A 19729-nucleotide genomic window follows, 5' to 3' on the forward strand; every position below is an offset into this window, starting at 1 on the left:
AAAAAGTTTTGAATGAGTGTCAACCATTAAAAACATTTTGGGGGCGATAAAAGTTTTGGATCAAGATGATTTTTGTTTTTTCCCTTCATTTGGGCCTGAATGACCTAATCAAAAGATTGGATGTTAAATAAAAAGTACAGTGGGCCTCAGGAGGATTTTAATGGTGGATATCCAATCACTATTATGGCACACTTTCGTTGCTGACAGTTGCATCCAAACACCTGAAAGTTCCGCTGGAGGTGGACATCAATGTTTCAACCGGAGCTCTCTTTTATGGGTGGGATTTTTTTCCACCTTTGTGGGTCTTTGGATTAACAGTCTCGATCATCGCATGGTTGGGCCCAAGAGCCTAGCTAGCATTTTGGGCGAGCCTACGGACGAGAGCCTCGCTACGGAACCTCTGGACCAAACAAGGGTCTTGGTACATTTCTAAATCCTGACAAATGGGGCCCATGGTTCTGCAATCCAGTCCATTGGTCTGTTACGTCGCACTGCAGACGTACTATGCCCCAAAATTCTACTCAATGGAAAAAATGCTAACCATTTTATTCTTGGCTTATAGATGGACGGATAATAAGTGAAATGCAACAATTGTCCGCATCCAACTGAAAATGAAGTCGCGAGATTGGCTTTCTCACATTCCCATCACGAAAATGTTTTGGGCATGGTCCACCCTAGGTCGGGATGCAGTAGACGAACGGCCTGGATCACCTGTACAAGGGCAAAAAACCCGCGTACACAGTCGCGTCATATAATGCTTCCTTGCACGGGCAATTGGGACCGACGATTCAGTAATCCAGACCATTGGTCTGTTGAGTCCCACCGTGCACGTAACATGCTCCATAAATCTCCAATGTCGGAAAAAATCACATCGACCGCTAACAGGACCCTTTCAGTTGAATGTGGACGGTCATTTTATTTCTCTTCTCAACCGTCCATCTATTGAGAATACTCTGATCAAGTAGGTTCGCTAGAGACAGATGGCCAGGATTTCCAAACCATGTGTTCCACTTGTCCGAACTTAACAAACCCGAATGCACAAAAAACCGAGAAATTTACGACTGCACGACCCATTTATGGCCCATTTACGAGACGAAGCCCACCTCACTTTCCCTTGCAAGAATAAGCCCCAACTGTACGGACGACTTGCCAAAGGTCGAAAATGCCCCTTGCTCTTGCCTTTAAGCGGATCGGCTCGTGCTGGTAGACGAGCGCTTACGCTCCTCGAACTCCGAGTTGTACGAACGGTTCAAAAGTGATCAACGTTACATGGGCCCCACAGATATCCACAACGTTCATCCATATTTCGAGATCATTTCGGAGCATTATCCCAAAAAAAAATCATATCCAGAGATCAACTGGACCACACAACAAAGTGCAGCGGAAAAATTGATTTTCACCGTTAAAAATTTCGTAGGGCCCACCATAACATTTATTTTCCATCCAATCTATCCATAAGGTCACAAAGACCTGGATGAAGAGGAAAAACAAATTTCATAATGATCCAAAACTTCTGTAACCCCTAAAAGGGTTTCAATGGTAGACGTTCAATTCCTCACTGCCTTTTACAGTGTGGTCCATTTGATAGTTATATCTGTCTTATTTTTTGTTTCAAGCCTTAATATGAGCTCACCAAATAGATGGGCAGTTTGGATATAACACCGACCTCATGATGGGACCCGCAAAATCAACGAAAATTCCACAGAAAAAAAAAAGGATTTTCGCAGCTCATACGGCTATAGCTACGGTTATAATCCGTAGCCTTTTGTTTGAAACGGCAATGAAAGACAAATTCCGCGATTCCACCGCAACTTGCCGTGGGATTTGGGGATGGATCGCAAAATCCACGATTCATTGCCGATTCAAACAAAGGCATAATAACCGTAGCTATATCCGTACCCTAATAACCAACTACAGATTATAATCGTAGCTATAATTGAACTGTGCACTTTTTTTCTTTTTCATTTTTTTTTACATGGAGAATTTTATTTTACCTACATTTTTCTCCAACACATATTCATATAAATATGAGTATATATAAATATTAAAAAAAAATTCTCTCCTTTTTTCGTTTCTTTCTTTATTTATATAACAAGAATATCTTTGGAACCAAAATTAGATGCTTGACGTACCATATATGAATTTAGGGCTGAAAGTTGGGCGGGTTCAACCCGACCAACCTGTGACCCACCCGACATTGGGTTGGGTTTGGGCAGGATGTATCGGGTTTGGTCTTGGGGTTGGGCCATACAAACACCAACCCGATAAAACTTGGGTTGAGCTCGGCTTGGGCAGGATGTATCGGGATGGTGAAGTGAAGAGAATTGACCATGAAATGCTTGGAAATGACCATGAATCAACACAGAATCATCGAGATTGACCGTGAAATGCAGTGAAATGACCGCGAAGTGAAGCGAATTGACCATGGAATGTGTGGAAATGACCATGAAGTGAAGGGAATTGACCGTGAAATGCTTGGAAATGACCGTGAATCAACACGGAATCACCAAGATTGACCGTGAAATGCATGAAAATGACCGTGAAGTGAAGCGAATTGACCATGGAATACGTGGAAATGACCATGAAGTGAAGGGAATTGACCATGAAATGCTTGGAAATGACCGTGAATCAACACGGAATTACCGGGAAAGACCGTGAAATGCATGGAAATGACAATGAAGTGAAGCGAATTGACAGTGAAATGCGTGGAAATGACCGTGAAGTGAAGGGAATTGACCGTGAAATGCTTGAATATGACCGTGAATCAACACGAGATCTCAATTATAATTAATTTATAAGAAACTTATATATTAATCGGGTTCGTGTTGGGTCAGGCAACACGAGACCTCAACTCGAGCCCAACCCAAGTTTTATCGGGTTGGTGTTTGTATGGCCCAACCCTAAGACTAAACCCAATACATTTTGCCAAAGCCCAACCCAATGTCGGGTCGATCACAGGTTGGTCGGGTTGAACCTGTCCAACTTTCAGCCCTAAAATCATATATGATACGTCTAGTAACTAATTTTGGTTTAGAAGATATTCTTATTATATGATAAAGAAAGAAATGGAAAAAAATAGATAATTTTTTTTTATTTGCTTATATATACATATTTATATAAATATATGTGTTAGAGAAATATGTAAGTAGAATAAAATTCTCCATGTTAAAAAAAAAAGAGATAGGTGTATAAGGCTGGATATAGCTACGGTTATAATCCGTAGCCATAGGTAGGGCAATATCCCATGATTCCACCGCAAGTAGCTGTCCCCCTCCTGTAGCAGGTACTAATGCTACGGTTATAGCTACGAATATAATCCGTAGCCATAGGGAGCACCAGCTTTATCAAAAAACTGAAAAACAGGGCCCATTTTCGACCTTTGGGAAGCATCCGTACAGTTGGGGCTTATGGGCCTGTTTGATTTTCTAATTACAGTGGTAATTTCAGATAAATGGGTAATAATTATTTACCTCTATGTTTCCGGTTGAATTTCCAAGGTGATTTGACCGCCACCTTTCATTTATAGCACTCCTCATGGCACCTCATGAAAAAAAGTTAAATTGTGGGGCCCACCTTGATGTTTTTGTATTATCCACACCGTCCATCCCTTTAGTCAACTCATTTTAGGGCATGAGCCAAAAAAGGATGCAGATCCAAATATCAAGTGTACCACACTACTGGAAACAATGAGAATTAAACTCCTACCATTGAAAGCTTCTTGAAGACCCTAGAAGTTTTGGATCAAACTGATATTTTTGTTTCTACTTTATCCATGACTGTGTGACCTTATTAAGGGATTGGATGACAAATAAACATCACTGTGGGCCCTAGGGAGAAAACAACTTTCAACCATTGACGTTTTAATGATCCCTATTTCCTAAGGTGTGGTTCACTTGAGCCTTTTATTTTCCTCAGTTTTGAGCTCTTGCTTTAAAATGTATTTTTTAAAAGGATGGATGGTGTGGATAACTCATATATATCATGGTGGGGCCCACATATTTAAATCTGTAATAAAAACGTTTGTGTGGACTGATTTTTAAAATGTAATTCCTCGCGACTTTCAAACAAGTGTAGTAAGCAATAATCAGGTAATTCCCTGTATTTACCGGGGGAAATTAAAAATCAATCAGCCCTAAAAGAAAATGAGGTGGGCTTCGTCTCGTAAATGGGCCATAAATGGGTCGTACAGTCGTAAATTTCCCCAAAAAACCAAAGAGAAATTTATGGCACTCTAGCAGAGTTTGATGGATGATACTCAGGCTTTTAGAAATTACTTAGAAATTGCTCACGAGGCATATAAGCAATTCAAATTAAACTGTCCAGGTTATTCGTCCCGGTTTACGCGTCTCATAGGCAGAAAATCACTTCCATTGGTTTACCTCACTATCGGATTGGTGGACATAAATTGTACGGTTATAAACAACCAGGATCAAATGGTCCTGTTTTGATAAACAAGTGTCCACGAATCAAATGCTAGGTTTGCCCAAGCAATCTGAGTTTGGGATTGTGGTGAAGTGGACGGTTCAACTGGAGTTCAAATGACCACTTGAGTGCCTGCGTATCAGGAGGCGGACGTTGCCAGAGTATCAAATAAACTCCCCCAAACTCAATCGCCTTCAGTTCTTCTCCCCTCTTTTGTTTTCTCAAATCGATCATACTCACATGTAAAACACCTCTCTCTCTCTCTCTCTCTCTCTCTCTACCCCGCGCGTCTGTTGTCTCTGTCTCTCCGAACCCCGTCCGTCCGTTCTCTCTCCATCTTCTTTCTCGTCTACAGGATCCCCAGATTCGCAGACTCGGGTATGTCGGTCTAAATATTCTTGTTTTCTTACATGCTTTGTAATTTTCAATTCATTTCGTCTGAAACGAATCGCTGCTATTTGCAATCTGTATCTTCTTTCCGTTTGGTCTTTTCCATTGATAGATTTCTGGGTATCTCTCAAAAGCCCTCTTTAGCATGCATTATGCTACATGGGTTTTGGTTATTGATTTTTTTTTTTTCCAAGTTCATGGGTTATTTTGTTTTTCCAAAACTAATATTTTCCCGTTCGCATTCGTCCATCAAACTGCTATAAATCCCTAGTTCTATGTATTTCGAAGGTTTTTTTATTTTTTATTTTTTATACTATTGGTGCATTTTCTGATTTGGGGTTTTTTTAAAAATGGTTTTTAGCTCATGGTTTTGTTTTCAAAGCTAATATTTCTTACTCCTGGTTGTCTGTTGGACTGACGTAAATCCCTAATTATATGCATCTTGATGTTTTTTTTCCCTCTACTGATGCATTTTGTACTTGTTTTTTTAAAAAGCTCATGGTATGTTCTCAATGGTAATTTCATGTTTTTAGTTGTATTTTGGACTGCTATAAATCCGTAATTCTATGCAATTGATTTGTTTTTTTTCCTTTTTCTATTGATGTATTTTGTGATTTGAGTTTTTTTTTTTTTTTTTTTTTTGTTTTATGTTCTTTAGGTCACGACTTTGTTTTGAAGCTAATTTCATGTTCATGGTTGTTCGTCAAATCACTGGAGTCCCCTAGTTTTATTATTTATTTATTTTTTGAATCGATGCATTTTTTTTAGCCCGTTGGTTGGTTTACAGTGCTGATTTCTTGTTCAAGGTTGTCTATTGAGCTGCTAAAGTCTTGTATTCCATGCATTTAGTTGATGTTTTATTGATGCATTTTATGCTTGTGTGTGTGTGTGTTTATTTATTTATTTATTTTTTAATAATGTTTTTAGCTCGTTTTTTTTTTTTCCTCCTTCCAAAGCTAATTTCCTGTTCATTATGGTTTGTTGATTCGCTAAGAGCCATAATTCCTTACAATGTTTTTTTTTTTCCCCTTCCCTTGTGTAATATATTTGCTCTTTGGGTTTCTATTTTGATTTTTTCAGCTCACGGGTTTTCTTTTTTGATGGAGCTATTTTCCTGCTTCTTGTCATTTGTTGAAATGCTAATCCTCAATTCTATATGTTGTATTGATAGGTTTCTTCTTTCTATGCATTTTATGATATGTTCTTCTGTAATGATGGGTTTTTAGCCCATGGTTTTGCTTTTGAAACTATTTACCATTCTCAGTCCTTTGTTGTTTACCAAAAGGCAAAAGCCCAATTCTAAAAAACTGACAATATTTTTACTGTTTCTTTTCTGTTGATACTTTTGTGAAGCTGGTTTCTGTTATTATATTTTTAGCTCATTGGTGTGCTTCTGAAACTAATGTGCATTTACATTCATTGGTTGAATTGTTAAATGCTTGTCCTATGCATTCTGTTGATTTTTTCCTGTTTATTAATGAATTTTGGAAAGTGTGTTTTGGTTAATGATGGTTTCCCGCAAGTGGTTTTGCTTCTTGAACCAATTCTCCGTTGACAGTCATCCGCTGGATCACGAATTGCCAGAGTCATCTGTTTTCTAACCCTTTTTATTTATGCATTTTATGAACTGAGGTTTGGTTAATGATGTTGTTTTAGCTTATCCTGAAACTGATTTTCTATGCACATTCATCTGCCAAATTGCCAATGGTGCTAATTCTCTGCATTTTGATGACAAGTTCTCACTATGTATATGTCTTTATCTGGATTTTGGTTTATGATGGATTTTCTTCTTTTGCTTGTAGCATTTTGATGAAAAAATGAACTCGTTCTCGGTCACAAGAAAGAAAACTCCTTTTCAGAAACACAGAGAGGAGGAAGAGGCCAAGAAAAAGGTAGGAGATCCATTATTTTATTTTCCTTTTAAAATTAATAATTCATCAATGGGTAGCCTTTTCATTCATTTATTCCTTATAAAGAGAGCGGAGGATGAAACTGCTCGCTTGTATGCGGAATTTGTCGAATCTTTTCAAGGGGATAATACTCCTGGGTCAAAGGCTTTTGTTAGAGGAGGAACGATCAATCCCAATGAACGGCCAAAGACTGATACTGAAGGTGAGTGTTAAGGAACGTTGTTTGACGTTCTTCTTTTTTTTTGAGATTCTATTTTTGATTTTTTATTTTGCACTGGATGTATGAATGATTTTTATATTACAAGGACACGTTAATAAAAATATGGGCCTTCTTATTCATTCGACGATCGCAGGTGGAAATTCCAAAGATGGTGTATCTGTTCCAAAGAAGGGGAGTAGGTAAATGAATGTACTTGATTCTTAAAGATGGAATCTTGGTGATAACCATATTCCATGTTTGTAGTAGAAGAAACTTATCGCTTTCATTCAATCAGGCTACAATGCACATTTATTGACTCATCGCATTTAAAGTAGGATGATGATATATATGAAGCTGTCTTTCAGATAAAGTTTTTGTTGTACAAGTTTCATGAGTAAAACAAAATTGGAATTTGTGATAAGGTAAATAGAAGGAATCATGGCATCAACTTAATAAGCTCATAGAGAATTAGAAGTCTATATGCGATCAATCCCACGCAAGCTTTATTTTACATATATAGGAATGTGAATTATCTGCAGGAATCAGAGGGCACTCCTTATCCTTTGTGAGGTTCAGAATGGCCAGTTTTGCTGTATATCGGATGAGCTATGAAACCCTTGAGCATTTAATAATACTATTGTGGGCCTTTTGTAGCTTCTACTGATTACTCTTTAACATAAAACTGAATGCTTTTTTGGCCAGTGTAGGTAAAACCTATGTAAATTTTGTATATGAAATGGAACTCAAGATAACCCCCATATTTTGACTTGGATGTTATCCGGATATGTTTCTCCAGTTATGCTGGTATGGGGGATGCTGGTTCGTGATGGCCAAGGATTTTAGGGAAGTGTAGAGGATCTTCTCTAAGAATCTTGTAAGCATGGAAGCTAACTTAAAAATGTTATGTCATGGGCCTCCTTACTAGAGCATTAGAAACTTTGTTTTAGTGAGATCCACTTTCTCACCTCTAGGGTAAACATTTCCTTTGCCTACGTTAGGAGGGATATCAATGAGATTGTGGATGCTCTTGCTAAAGAGACGGTGACAGTTGTGAGGCTTCATGCATGGGCAATTCTTTCATCCTCTGATCCCGTCAAATGAATTCTTGTCATCCTCTCTGTCTCACTTTCTCTCTCTCTCTCTCGCTTGCTCACTCCAAAAAAAAGAAGAAAGAAAAAGAAAAGATAAGTATGGAACTCTTGCTAAAACATGGGCACATTTCCACACTTCAAAGTACTAGAAATGGGGATGCCACCCCCTTTTAATTGTCCAAGTAATACCACGACTCATTGGTGCGTTTGAGTTGTATTTTTATCTTTTAAATTCTAGGTTTTTCAGGTGAAGGTTCTTTTCACTATTTGTGGCATATGCTTATGATGCTTGCTAGTCCTGATCACCAGTTTTGGTTATCGAAATTTCTGGTGTTAGAACTGCAACAAAAAAAAGAGCATTCGATATTCATCGCTTGGGAGAAGAAAAGAGTACTAATTGTGAGCAACAATGTTCCAATGCACAGAGATGAGACTAGTGAAGCTGATCACCATTCGCAGAATCTTGGTGCATATAATTGAGGTGAATGCCTCTGCTTCTTAGCAGAGAACCTTGAAGATGATGAAGACCATATGGATCCGTCTAACAAGTTTACATTTTGCCGCCACCAACCATTAAGTTTTATACTTATTTGCTGATCTGAAGCCCCCCTTATTCTCATTGCATGGCCCATAAGTTAGGGGGTGCGCATTGCTAGGCAAACTTGTGAAGTCACTCCTCGGGTGCTTGACATGTCTGGAATACTGAAAGCAGAGTCCTTTGGGGTCCAACTTCATTGATGTAACCATGTAGGGGGATACTATCCCTGCTTCTTTTGTCTCTATATTTTTCTTATTGATGAAGTTTGGTTATTAATAGGAGTTACTTTAGGCAAATTTCTTCATTTCCTTTTCAGTTCCAAAGTTCATGTGATATTACCATGCTTGATTTCCTAATAATTACTACAGTTGCAATTTTGAAATTGAATGCTATCAAGCACTGTTGCAATTATTTGATGGTTTTTCATGGTTTGGCTTTCATTTGGTTCAGAAGTTGAATAGCTTGATCTTGTTTGCTGAAAATATTTCCTAGGTTGGATGTGGGTGTTGCCCATTTTTCCAAGTTATATACTAGCTATGAGTCATGTGTAAGTGTGTATAATGTGGGGGCACTAGATGCATTGTCATGCTTGTCTGATACTTGGATCCTTAAAAAAATTGGAGTATGCAAGTTGGATACTAGATACCGGGATAATGGTAAGGATAAGTGATCCCCCTGACCCTACACTTGAAATCCAAATCCATTTGGATCGTTATCTCTGGAACTATTGGTTATTTAGAAACATATTAGAAATCAGGAAAAAATAGGAAACTAAAAATATACCGTACAAATTAAGCCTTGAAATGCCTACAAATTTAAACATGCAATGGACACAAATTTAGATGCATTTAAACCCATATTAACAAAATTGCAATATGGTAAGTTTAAATGCAAAATCATCATCATCATCATCATCATCTAAACCTTTTCCCAATTAATTGCTTGGCTACATAATCCTGTTTTGCCATTCCACTTTACCAAGGGACATACCTTCAGCTAGACAATAGGTCAAGTATTTTCTTACTACCTCCATCTATGTACTTTTGAGCCTTATCTTTGCCCATTTAGAGCCTTCAACTTGTACCAACTCACTCCTTTGAATCGATGTGGTTCTTGGTTTCCGCTGTACATAAACAAACAATCTAAGTCTACTTTCCCTCTTCTTATTACCTATTGGTGCTACTCCTATGTTCCTTTATATGCATTCATTTCTAATTCTATCCTTCCTTGTCTCGCTACTCATCCATGTCAGCATCCTCATTTTAGCTATACATCCTATGAACATGTTGTTCCTTAACTGTCTAACATTTTGTCCATAAACACAGTTGGTCTTATAGCTATCCTATAGAATTTTCCTTTCAGTTTCAGTTTTAAATGCAAAATAAAACCATAAAAAGAGAAGAAAAGTGTGATTTTCATAATTTTTGAATTTTACATAAAATGAAACATGAATATTCTAAACACAGATCTAAGGCCAAATCCATATGACAATCGTGATTATAACATGACAAGTAAATAGAGAAATTCGTTTTCCTTATTTTTTAATTGCAAAATATTCTAAAGATCATAGATCCATGGATCTTTGATGTGAAATTGGTTACAATCAATAAATGGATTATGCACTTTAACTAAGACAAGATTAAATGTTTTTTAATCATTTTTTCATAAAAATATTATAAAGATCATAGATCCATGGATCTTTGATGTGAAATTGGTTACAATTAATAAATGGGTTATGCACTTATACTAGACAAGATTAATGTGTGATATATTTGGATCGTGAGTCTGAAGAAATGATTGAAGCAGATGGCAACGGAGTATCCGAAATCGGATTCTCTTCTCAAGCTTGGAATCAAATAGACGCATTGGAATGGTACTTGGAAAACGAAACCCAAGTCTTTACATCCTATTTGACAAGTCTTCCTAATTTGGAGCAAATTGAGCCGAAACAATGTGACTTGTCTTGATCTTAGACGAGTCAAACTGAGTTGGGGGATAGATTGGGTTTTGTCCCCATGTCTTGTAGCGACTGAAATTGATATGACTCACGTGGAGTTGTGTTGGATGATTTGTTAACAATTATACAACTTTTGCCAATGTACCATCTAAAAGCTAACCCCAAACTATTAGGAGAAAGGCTAAGATGATGATGATTTGGAGATAGATAAATATGGTTTTCTTGGAAATGTACATAATATAATTTATAGGCACTGTTGTCAAAATCCTACAATTTGCGATTTACGATTTGAGTCGAATCTTAAGCAAAATGATTTGAATCCCACCTTTGAATCCCTTTTTATAGAATCATACGATTTTATGATCTAAATCTCGCTATTTATGATTCAAATCCCGATTTACAATTCAAATTATACTTGTTTTCTTTTATTTTAAGCTTCACTTGGCTTTCATTTTATGTTTTTAAATTGGGGAGGGCTTTAAGAATCATTTAGAAAAAAACTTTCAAAAAGAAAAAGAAAAAAGAATCGTTTAGAAATGGTAAGTTATTTTATTTTATTCTTTATAAGAGATTAAATGATATATATTTTCTTCAATGTTAAATCGTAGAGCAATTTTTTTTAAAACTTTTTTTAAATGATTTCTTACTTCTTAATTGGTCGAAATTCCAAATTGATGTATGACTTATCTGGAATGTGTTGATAGATGGTTATGGCTTATATATATTGTGGAATACTGGTTAGAAATTAAAATATCTTTTTTCGTCGGTCTACACAATCAAATGCCGCTTTTCCAATGCAGTCCTACATTCAAGAAAGGTAACAAGAACATAAATTATTAAAGGATCCTCATATGTTTTTAAAGGAAATTTTCTTGAAAGACAGAACAAAAAGGAAAGATAAGAATTATTTAATTTTTAAGTAAATACCATGTCATGATAGTGTTAAGTTTTTAATTTTTTTTCTGATTTATTTATGTTTTTCATATTTTTAAGAAATCCATAAAGAAATCTTACGATTTACGATTCGATATGATTCAACCCCCATTCTAATTTGCGATACAATAACAATTTTGAAAACATTGTTTATAGGAGGCAGTTTCTTTGTTCATGTTGAATGGGAACTTATCTATTGGGCTCGAAGTTGTTGATGCCTAATTAGTGGTGATCTAGACCATTGATCTTAAAGGCCCTACCATGTGTGGACCATGCCTAAATTATTGTTGCGCACTTTGGACAAACACTTCTTTGCTTGTAATCTTGCAACGGGAGTTAGTATAAATAGATCCAAAGACCCTTATAGGGAGGTGGCGTCAAAATTACCTGAATTATGGGTTATGGAATTGGCCATGTCGAAGGGGTGCTACTTCCTGTACTGCGTGGTACACTAGGGTTTAGAGCATTTGGGTCCAAGGTATTTAGCAATGCTAGTGGCTGGCGTGACAGCTGACCATTGGACCGTTACGTTACGGGCTGTAATGGTTAATTTCTTTCTTTCTTTTTAAAAGAAAAATATGAACTAATACTAGAAACATTCAGAAAAATGAGAGGATTCGAAATATATATTCTTTTCTGGTTTTGAACATGTTTATGATGGTGTAACTAGTCATTCTTTGATAAGAATGCTGTCTGGGCTGCCTGATGATATTATTTGCCTGGCAGGCTTAGACTGAGTTCAAAACTTTATATTTATTTCTAAATATCTAATATCAATGATTGTATATAAATTTGAGGAAAAATAAAAAAATGAATTTGAATTAATGGTGTCAGCCTTTTTTTTTTTTTTTTTTTGAGGTTAGGTTGTTAGTACACACCCATGTCAGTACGCACACTCCATGTTAGTCACCCCCGTTGGGGATCGATACCAAGACCTCAAGTGTTGAAACGAGGCATCTCCATGGTGTCAGGCTATTTGGTTGGGTACATATTTGAATGCCCTCGAAATGGCCTGAAATTAATGCAATTTGTGGAAATCATCCCATTGATGCATATCGCTAACCACTTGATGCCATTTCCCTCAAGAAATTTGAGGAAAAAAATTAAAATTAAATTCGGATGAATAGTATTGGGCCGATTTCAGACCACTCAAATGCCTCCAAAACGAGCTGAAATTCATGCAGTTTTTGGGATTCATCCCACTATTGTATACCAACAAGTATTTGGCATCATATTCCCTTAAGAAATTTGAGGGTAAAAAACTGTTACTATTCATAAAAAAATGACACGAAATTACCAAAAATACCAAAAATAGAAAAAGAGATGAAAAACACTGATTTTGTGCATGCATATGTAGATCTAAACTTCATATTTGTATTTTAAAAAACTACACTCCAAATATTTTACAAAAATAAAAAATTGAAAATTGCTGGAAATTATATAAAAACCAGCAAAAATTGAAAAAAATTGAAAAATTATGCGAACAAGGCCAAATCGAACACAAAACTAGCAAGATTTGGTCGATTTGGTAATATAATGTTAATCAATACATTTGCATTAAGAAAAAAAGATTTTTTTTTTTTTTTTTTAAATATTTTTTCAAATTTCCCCAAATTTGGCATCAGATCTTTGATTCTTCAAAAATGGTTCAAATCTTGTGTTTAAATATTAAAAAATTGTGGAAATCTAGTAAAAAATGGGTTAAAAATAGTCTCAACTCTCAAGTAGAAAAAATGTCAAAAAGAGAAGAAAAAATGGAAAAAAAAAGAAAAAGAAAAACAGCCTCCAAAAGGGGACTTATATACGTGTAAAGGCATTAGGCCATTATATATGGACATAAGTTCACAATGGACCGTTACGGGCCCGGTACAGTCTGAAAATTTTGACATGGGCTGTTACGATCCTGAATCGTGAACGCCCTATGCCGTTACATAACTGGTAACCGTTTTTGTATACCTTGTTTGGTTCGCTCCAATACAAAGTACTGAGAGTGTGCAATATAGGCATATACACAAAATGTTGTTTTAATTTGTATATGGTAGTTGAATATATCATCATACGTTGAGGCTATGCAATGTGCACTCATCAAAAAGAAAAGAAAAGAAAAAAAAAGCATATTGTTATATTATGAGAAAAGTTTCCGTGGGCATAGTGTGCACCACCTTCCAAAAAATGGTGGTGCGGGTTTTACCATGTATTTCAAAATGGCCTTTTGTTAACTTGAATTCGGGATTCTGCAAGATGCTTGCCAACCGCCTTTAGATTATTACAGATAATTTGCACATTGACTCTTGGTGCATGCCGTTACTATGTGTATTGAAGTTGTGCTCTCATATTATATATGCATGGTAGCGGATAGAATGATGCATAAAGATCTGGATATAAATCAACATTTAAGTTAACCCGATCAACAATATGATCATAACTTCACAATACCATAATTTTGGGTCGCTAAAAGCACCTTTGCAGATTGAAAATAACCCACAAATTGGTGTGTGCAATCAGTTATGAAAACCTGGGTGGGTTGTGGGGTCTGTCTGTGATCTAGGTAAGATCTGGTGGAATTTGCTTAGGTGAGATGGTTGCTTGACGGGGAACCCGGCTATGCTGGGTATCATTGTCATTGTCAGAAACAACCCAAGGCATAACAATCATTGAGTTCTAGGTACCTATTGGGATTAATTAGCTTATTGACTTCAAGGACTCTAATTTTGGGATCTTTTGGGATTGAGGATGTGGCGCTCCTTCAAGGAATCAAAGTAACTGAAAACTTCAAGCTATATGTGATTATTATTGAAGGTGATTAAAACAATGTTATAAAATGGGCTAAATCCGGGAGATGTCTCTGGAAGATATGCTAAAATGATTGAGGAGGCTCTAGATTATCGTGAGCACATTGTAGTATCTTTTTTCCATGCTCATCGCGAGCAGATTCCAAGCGGACCAGCTTGCAAAAGATGGGGCAGCTGGGAAGTCCATCCCACATACAGCCATATGTTTGAAATGTGGGCCCAACATAGATCCAATCAGTGGTCTTTCTATAAACCATGTAGCCTTTAAAATAACAAATACATGAAAAAGAGTACTTGCACCAACGGTACAACCTTTAGAATCATATTGTTGCAATTGCGAACATAGGTTTTTGAACTCTTTTAACACAGTTTCATTTTATTAAGTCTTTTCCCTTTATTGGAAAAGCAACATTTAATTCTATAGACTGATGAAAAAAGATAATTTGATTTTTAACCATTATTACCATAATGCATATGGGTCAATACGTTTGCAACCATTAATAAAACATTCCAGATAAGTCATAGATTAATTTGGTGTTTTGACCAATTAAGAAGTAAGAAATGATAAGAAAATGCAAAACAATTTAACATTCAATATAATATCTATCATGTAATCTCTTATAAAGAACAAAATGAAATATTTGACCTCTTCTAAATGATTCTTAAAGCCCCCACCAATTTTAAATACATAAAATGAAGCCATGTAACGCTTAAAATAGAAGAGAGTAAGTATAATTTGAATCGTAAATCGTATGATTCATTTGAAAAGGGATTCAAGGTGGGATTCAAATTATTTTGTATAAGATTTGAACTCAAAATAGTAAATCTTTTTTTTTTGACGACACAGTGTCCCTGCCCCTTTTTGAGGAGAGAATATTCCGTGCGGATGCACGCAATCACCTGCAACCATGTGCATCGGGTAATGCCCAGGAGGGGAGTCGAACCGACACCTACAGGGAGCAAACCTATGGTGCTGGCCACTCACCCAAACTCCGTTGGGTCAAATAGTAAATTATAAATCTTAGGGTTTTGCAAACTATGGATATGGTTGATATGCCCCTTATGGTATTGTTTTTGGGCCCGTTCTATATGCTCACAAATACCATTATTCAAAGCCCTAATGGCTAATTATCGTTGAAAGCAGTCCTTTTCTGGTTCTTTTATTGGGGACTCTTTTAATATTGAAGGGTGGTCGTCGTCGACATCATCATCATCATCTATGCTCTATCTTGACTAATTGGGGGTGGCTACACGAATCTCGTTTTGCCATTTCAGAATTGAAGGGGTAACTCTAGAAATAGAAGATTGCATGGCACAAAAGAGGTAAATTGGGGACAAAGAAATTAAAAATAAGACAAACTCAACAAGTTGAAATGGTTGGTGGCCTCTATGAAGGTCTTTGACAGGCTTCTTGAAGATAAGCATGTCTAAGGAAAGGGGAACCATGTGCAATTCAATGAAGAGACGTGGTGCATAATAATGGAAGAGGCAGGGAGGAGGAAGAAAAGTCATGAGCTTTTTTTGAGGAAGCTTAGGAAGGATGGGAACAATTTTCTTAAGAAGCCAAGTGCCCATATATTAAGGAGTTTCAATTGTGGCAAAGGGTGCACATACTGTTTTTGATGGTAATGGGGAGACGTCAAAATTGTCAAATTCTATTCACTAGTGGGTGTGTAGGAACATTTAAACACGGTGGACTCTCATACAGTTAAGAGAATAGTTGAATGAATGATGCAGTTCTCTCAAAGTATGCATCTTCGCAAATAACCTCAAATAGCTGCTAATGATATAGTAGTGAGGGATTCCTCTTCATTGGCCAGGTTCAGGCACGAAGGTTGGATCCTCGAACTCCCACTCTATGACTCTATCTCAATTCCATAATAACTTCTACGTCCCATACCCCTACCTCTACGGTATTGCTCACTTTGGCAACAAGGGGCAGGCTAGAATGTGTCAGGGAGATTGATACTTGACAGGGACAAAACAAGTATTTATGTTTGCCATAATAGGCCGTCAAACAACGTCAAATCAATCTTTAGGTATAGGGAGGTGAAGAGTCATCCGTCGGACCACCTGACGCCTTAGGATCTCCTAGATCACATTCAATCAATTCCTTTGAATGATGTAATAATTAAAGATAGCGTATGAGATTGATGCTATAAGCATAAGGAGAATGGAAAACACTATAATGGATGAATGATAGAAGTCTTAGTTCACAAAAGATTGTCAGAAAAGATAACTTCCTCTCCCAGATATCTTGTGTTAGGATGTGATGGAGTACACAATCATCTTATCTTGCACTCCTTTTTGGCAAAGGAGGTATGGTATTACTTCTTTAACCTCTTCAACATAATTTGGGTGCTTCTCCAGTTGGTGAAGATCTTATTAAATATTAACTGATGGGCTGTAGGCCCATCCTTCGCAAAGGGAATATTTTTTGGAAAGTGCCACCCTATGCTATTGTGTGCAGAATTTTGAAAGAAAGAAACAATATAATTTTTTATAGTAAAGCTTCATCAATTTGAGTCTCTCAAGGGGAAGATTATGACATCTACGACGGATTGGGCTATGGCGATGTTGAAGTTTTGCAATATCCTGTTACTGGATGATTTTTTAGATTTGAGAAGTTTGGCAGTGTGGTTCCAAAGTGTGATTCAGAGTGGGAGCATCACATTGGTAGAATCTTTGATGCCATGAAGATCAAGTAAAAAATTGTAGTAGAGACGGGGAGATATTTAAAATCAAATTCGAAGGGTAAAGGCAAATTTAGGAGGCTAGATTTGAATTCTTTTGTAAATTCTAAAAGGAAACTAAAAGAAGTTTGGCGGGGATTGTGGGAAAAGGGGCAATAAAGGAAACTACCACTATACAAAAACAGGTGATGCAAAGATGAACCGTCTCATGGAATGTTAGGGTCTTAGGTTTAGATTGAGGTGGTAAGAGTTGTGCATTAACATTTTTATGGGAATCATATTAAGCATATGGAATGATGAAACAATAATGGCTAAATTCTCTTGAGGGTAAGACAACTTTAAACCCAAATAATGGGTTAGGAAGATATATTATTTTCAAAGGAGCCAAGTGATCTTAAAATTGGTGGAATATACCGTGGTGTTTGTTTGTAGATTTTAGTTTTTTCGCTTCTCTCATGAAAGTTAGTTGGAAGCAAAATTTCCTCCAGAGGGTATGGGAACATACTTCTCATCTTATTAAGTGGAAATATGATAGAATGCAAAGAAGGGAGGGAGGAGTTTGGATTGGTGATATTATAGAAAGAAAATGACGCTCCTAGGGCTATCAATAGGCCCTAGCCTAGCAAAACCAAAACTTTTAATAGAGTTGGCTTGATAAGCTCGACCTGACTAGTATAAAATTCTTGCTAAGCACCAAACAAAGCATAGTTCATCGATGACTTTGGGTTCTCCTTAGTGAATGTTTGTGGGGAACTTGGAGAGCACTCAAAAATGCTTTTGACTAATGTTATCTTGATTTATATGTCACATTGGGAAGATGCTAGTTTCCTCAGTTTCGAGAGGCAGTGGTCGGATGTTTGGAAAGTAATAAGTCTATCTGTTGCTTATGTTGGTGGGAAGAGTAGGGATCCGTCTTGCAAAGTTGAAAATTTGTTGGATTGATATTCCTAGTTGAGTAAGGGTAACATACTATTTCGGGTAGATATTTTGGTTGGAGATGACCCTATTGCTATAGCTTCCAACTCTTTATTCTTTTGTTGTAACAAAAGGGGTTCCTGTTAAGGTGACCTTTTGTGTAATTCCATTTAGGAAAGACAATTATATTGGGCTCTAAGGACCAAGTCCTTTTGTAGGGTGTAGTAAGGAGGAGATAAGTGTTTCTTAGGGGCATTCTAGGGCTTTATGAGTCTAGATAATTTGTGATCTTCCTTTTGCCTTTTATTTTACCATCTTGTACCAATGTTTTCCATATGATTATCGTGTAATGTATTGCACTCTTAGCATACAAATATATGTCAGTTTCTCACGGGCAAGGTATTTCGTAATGGTAATGGTGATCCTAACGGCCACCATCTTTACCTTTACGATACTGGTTATAACAACCACTACGGCCCCCATAATGGCCTTTACATTCTTTTTAAAAAAAAAATAAAAAAAAATTGAGCAAAAAACTTGAAAAACATGTATCAACCCTGTCATGGACTGTTATGGGGCCATTACGGCCTTTACAAGGGGTGTAATGGGCCGTAATGGAGGCTGTAATGGCCTTTACGGGTCATTTTTTCCGTTACAGCCATTATGACTCCGTAACGTGTAATGGTTGCCATTTTAACCTTTACGGCCCTGTACGACTGTTACGGCACACCATGCTCATGGGATATATTGGTTGTATTACCTAATTTATCGCTATTGTTGGAAAACATGGGGAAACATTGGGAAATTGGTCAAATTTTTCAATGGTGATTGTAACGGGCAAGGTATTCCGTAATGGTAATGGTGATCGTAACGACCACCATCTTTACCTTTATGATACTGGTTATAACAACCGCTACTGCCCCCGTAATGGCCTTTACGATCTTTATATATATATATAAATTTATAAATTGAGTAAAAAACTTGAAAAACATGTATCGGCCCTGTCATGGACTATTACGGGGCCATTACGGCCTTTACAAGGGGTGTAATGGGCCGTAATGGAGGCTGTAACAGCCTTTACCGGTCAACTTTTCCATTACAGCCATTGCGACTCTGTAACGTGTAATGGTTGCCATTGTAACCTTTATGGCCCCGTACGACTGTTACGGCACACCATGCTCATGGTATATATCAGTTGTATTACCTAATTTATTGCTATTGTTGGAAAACATGGGGAAACATTGGGAAATTGGTCAAAATTTTCAATGATACTTTAGGGATTGTTAAAAATGGCACCAATACACACACTTAGGAATAAAAAATTACAAAAATAAGTGCCCATTATAGGCTTCCTTTTTATAGGGTCGCAATCTATGTGTTGTTTGATTGAACTGATGCAACATATTCAAAGTCAATTCAATAAATTTACTAATGTAAGAAGACATGTATGGAAACACAAGCATTACATTCAAAAGAATAGGAAGAAGTAGAATACTAAAAATACACCTGTGGATTTTGGGGAAAAAATATTTTTTTAAAAACAAATTTTAATTAAAAAATTAATATTTTCTGAAAAAAATCCTCAAATTGCTAAGAATGTGTAGATCAATTTATATACATGTTTGATTTTGTGTTTGGACACTTGGATTGCAACCAATTTGGGAAAAAATAGAGAAATTTTGATTTTTCCTCAATTTTTCGCAACTCTTCTCATCTCCTCCAAATCTCGAAATCAAAGCTTTAAATCCATTATTTTTATGCAAAACATGAAGAATCATGGATTACTTATCACTTGACATTATTTACACCATATAAAAATGAAAAAAATAATCAACACTAAAAAATACGTGCATTTTAGAATTTGGCCCTGGGAAGCTTTCGATCGTGAT

General features: G+C 36.6%; 1 protein-coding gene across 4 annotated transcripts in view; it reads left to right on the plus strand.

Moving 5' to 3' along the window:
- Positions 1–4639: 4639 nt before the first annotated feature.
- The window catches only part of LOC131217053 (protein RRC1-like), a 39198-nt gene continuing 24108 nt past the window's right edge, over positions 4640–19729 (plus strand). Inside the window, exons 1-4 of one of the 4 annotated variants that reach the window (XM_058211760.1) lie at positions 4640–4800; positions 6615–6704; positions 6789–6924; positions 7076–7121. In XM_058211760.1, the coding sequence (XP_058067743.1) occupies positions 6630–6704; positions 6789–6924; positions 7076–7121 (257 nt within the window). In that variant the 5' untranslated portion in view covers positions 4640–4800; positions 6615–6629. Of the gene's footprint in view, positions 4801–6614; positions 6705–6784; positions 6925–7075; positions 7122–8401; positions 8760–19729 lie in introns of those variants that run through there. The other 3 variants (XM_058211762.1, XM_058211764.1, XM_058211763.1) reach the window with 3 other exon arrangements.

Source organism: Magnolia sinica, chromosome 10, assembly GCF_029962835.1.
Source record: "Magnolia sinica isolate HGM2019 chromosome 10, MsV1, whole genome shotgun sequence".
Taxonomy (NCBI): domain Eukaryota; kingdom Viridiplantae; phylum Streptophyta; class Magnoliopsida; order Magnoliales; family Magnoliaceae; genus Magnolia; species Magnolia sinica.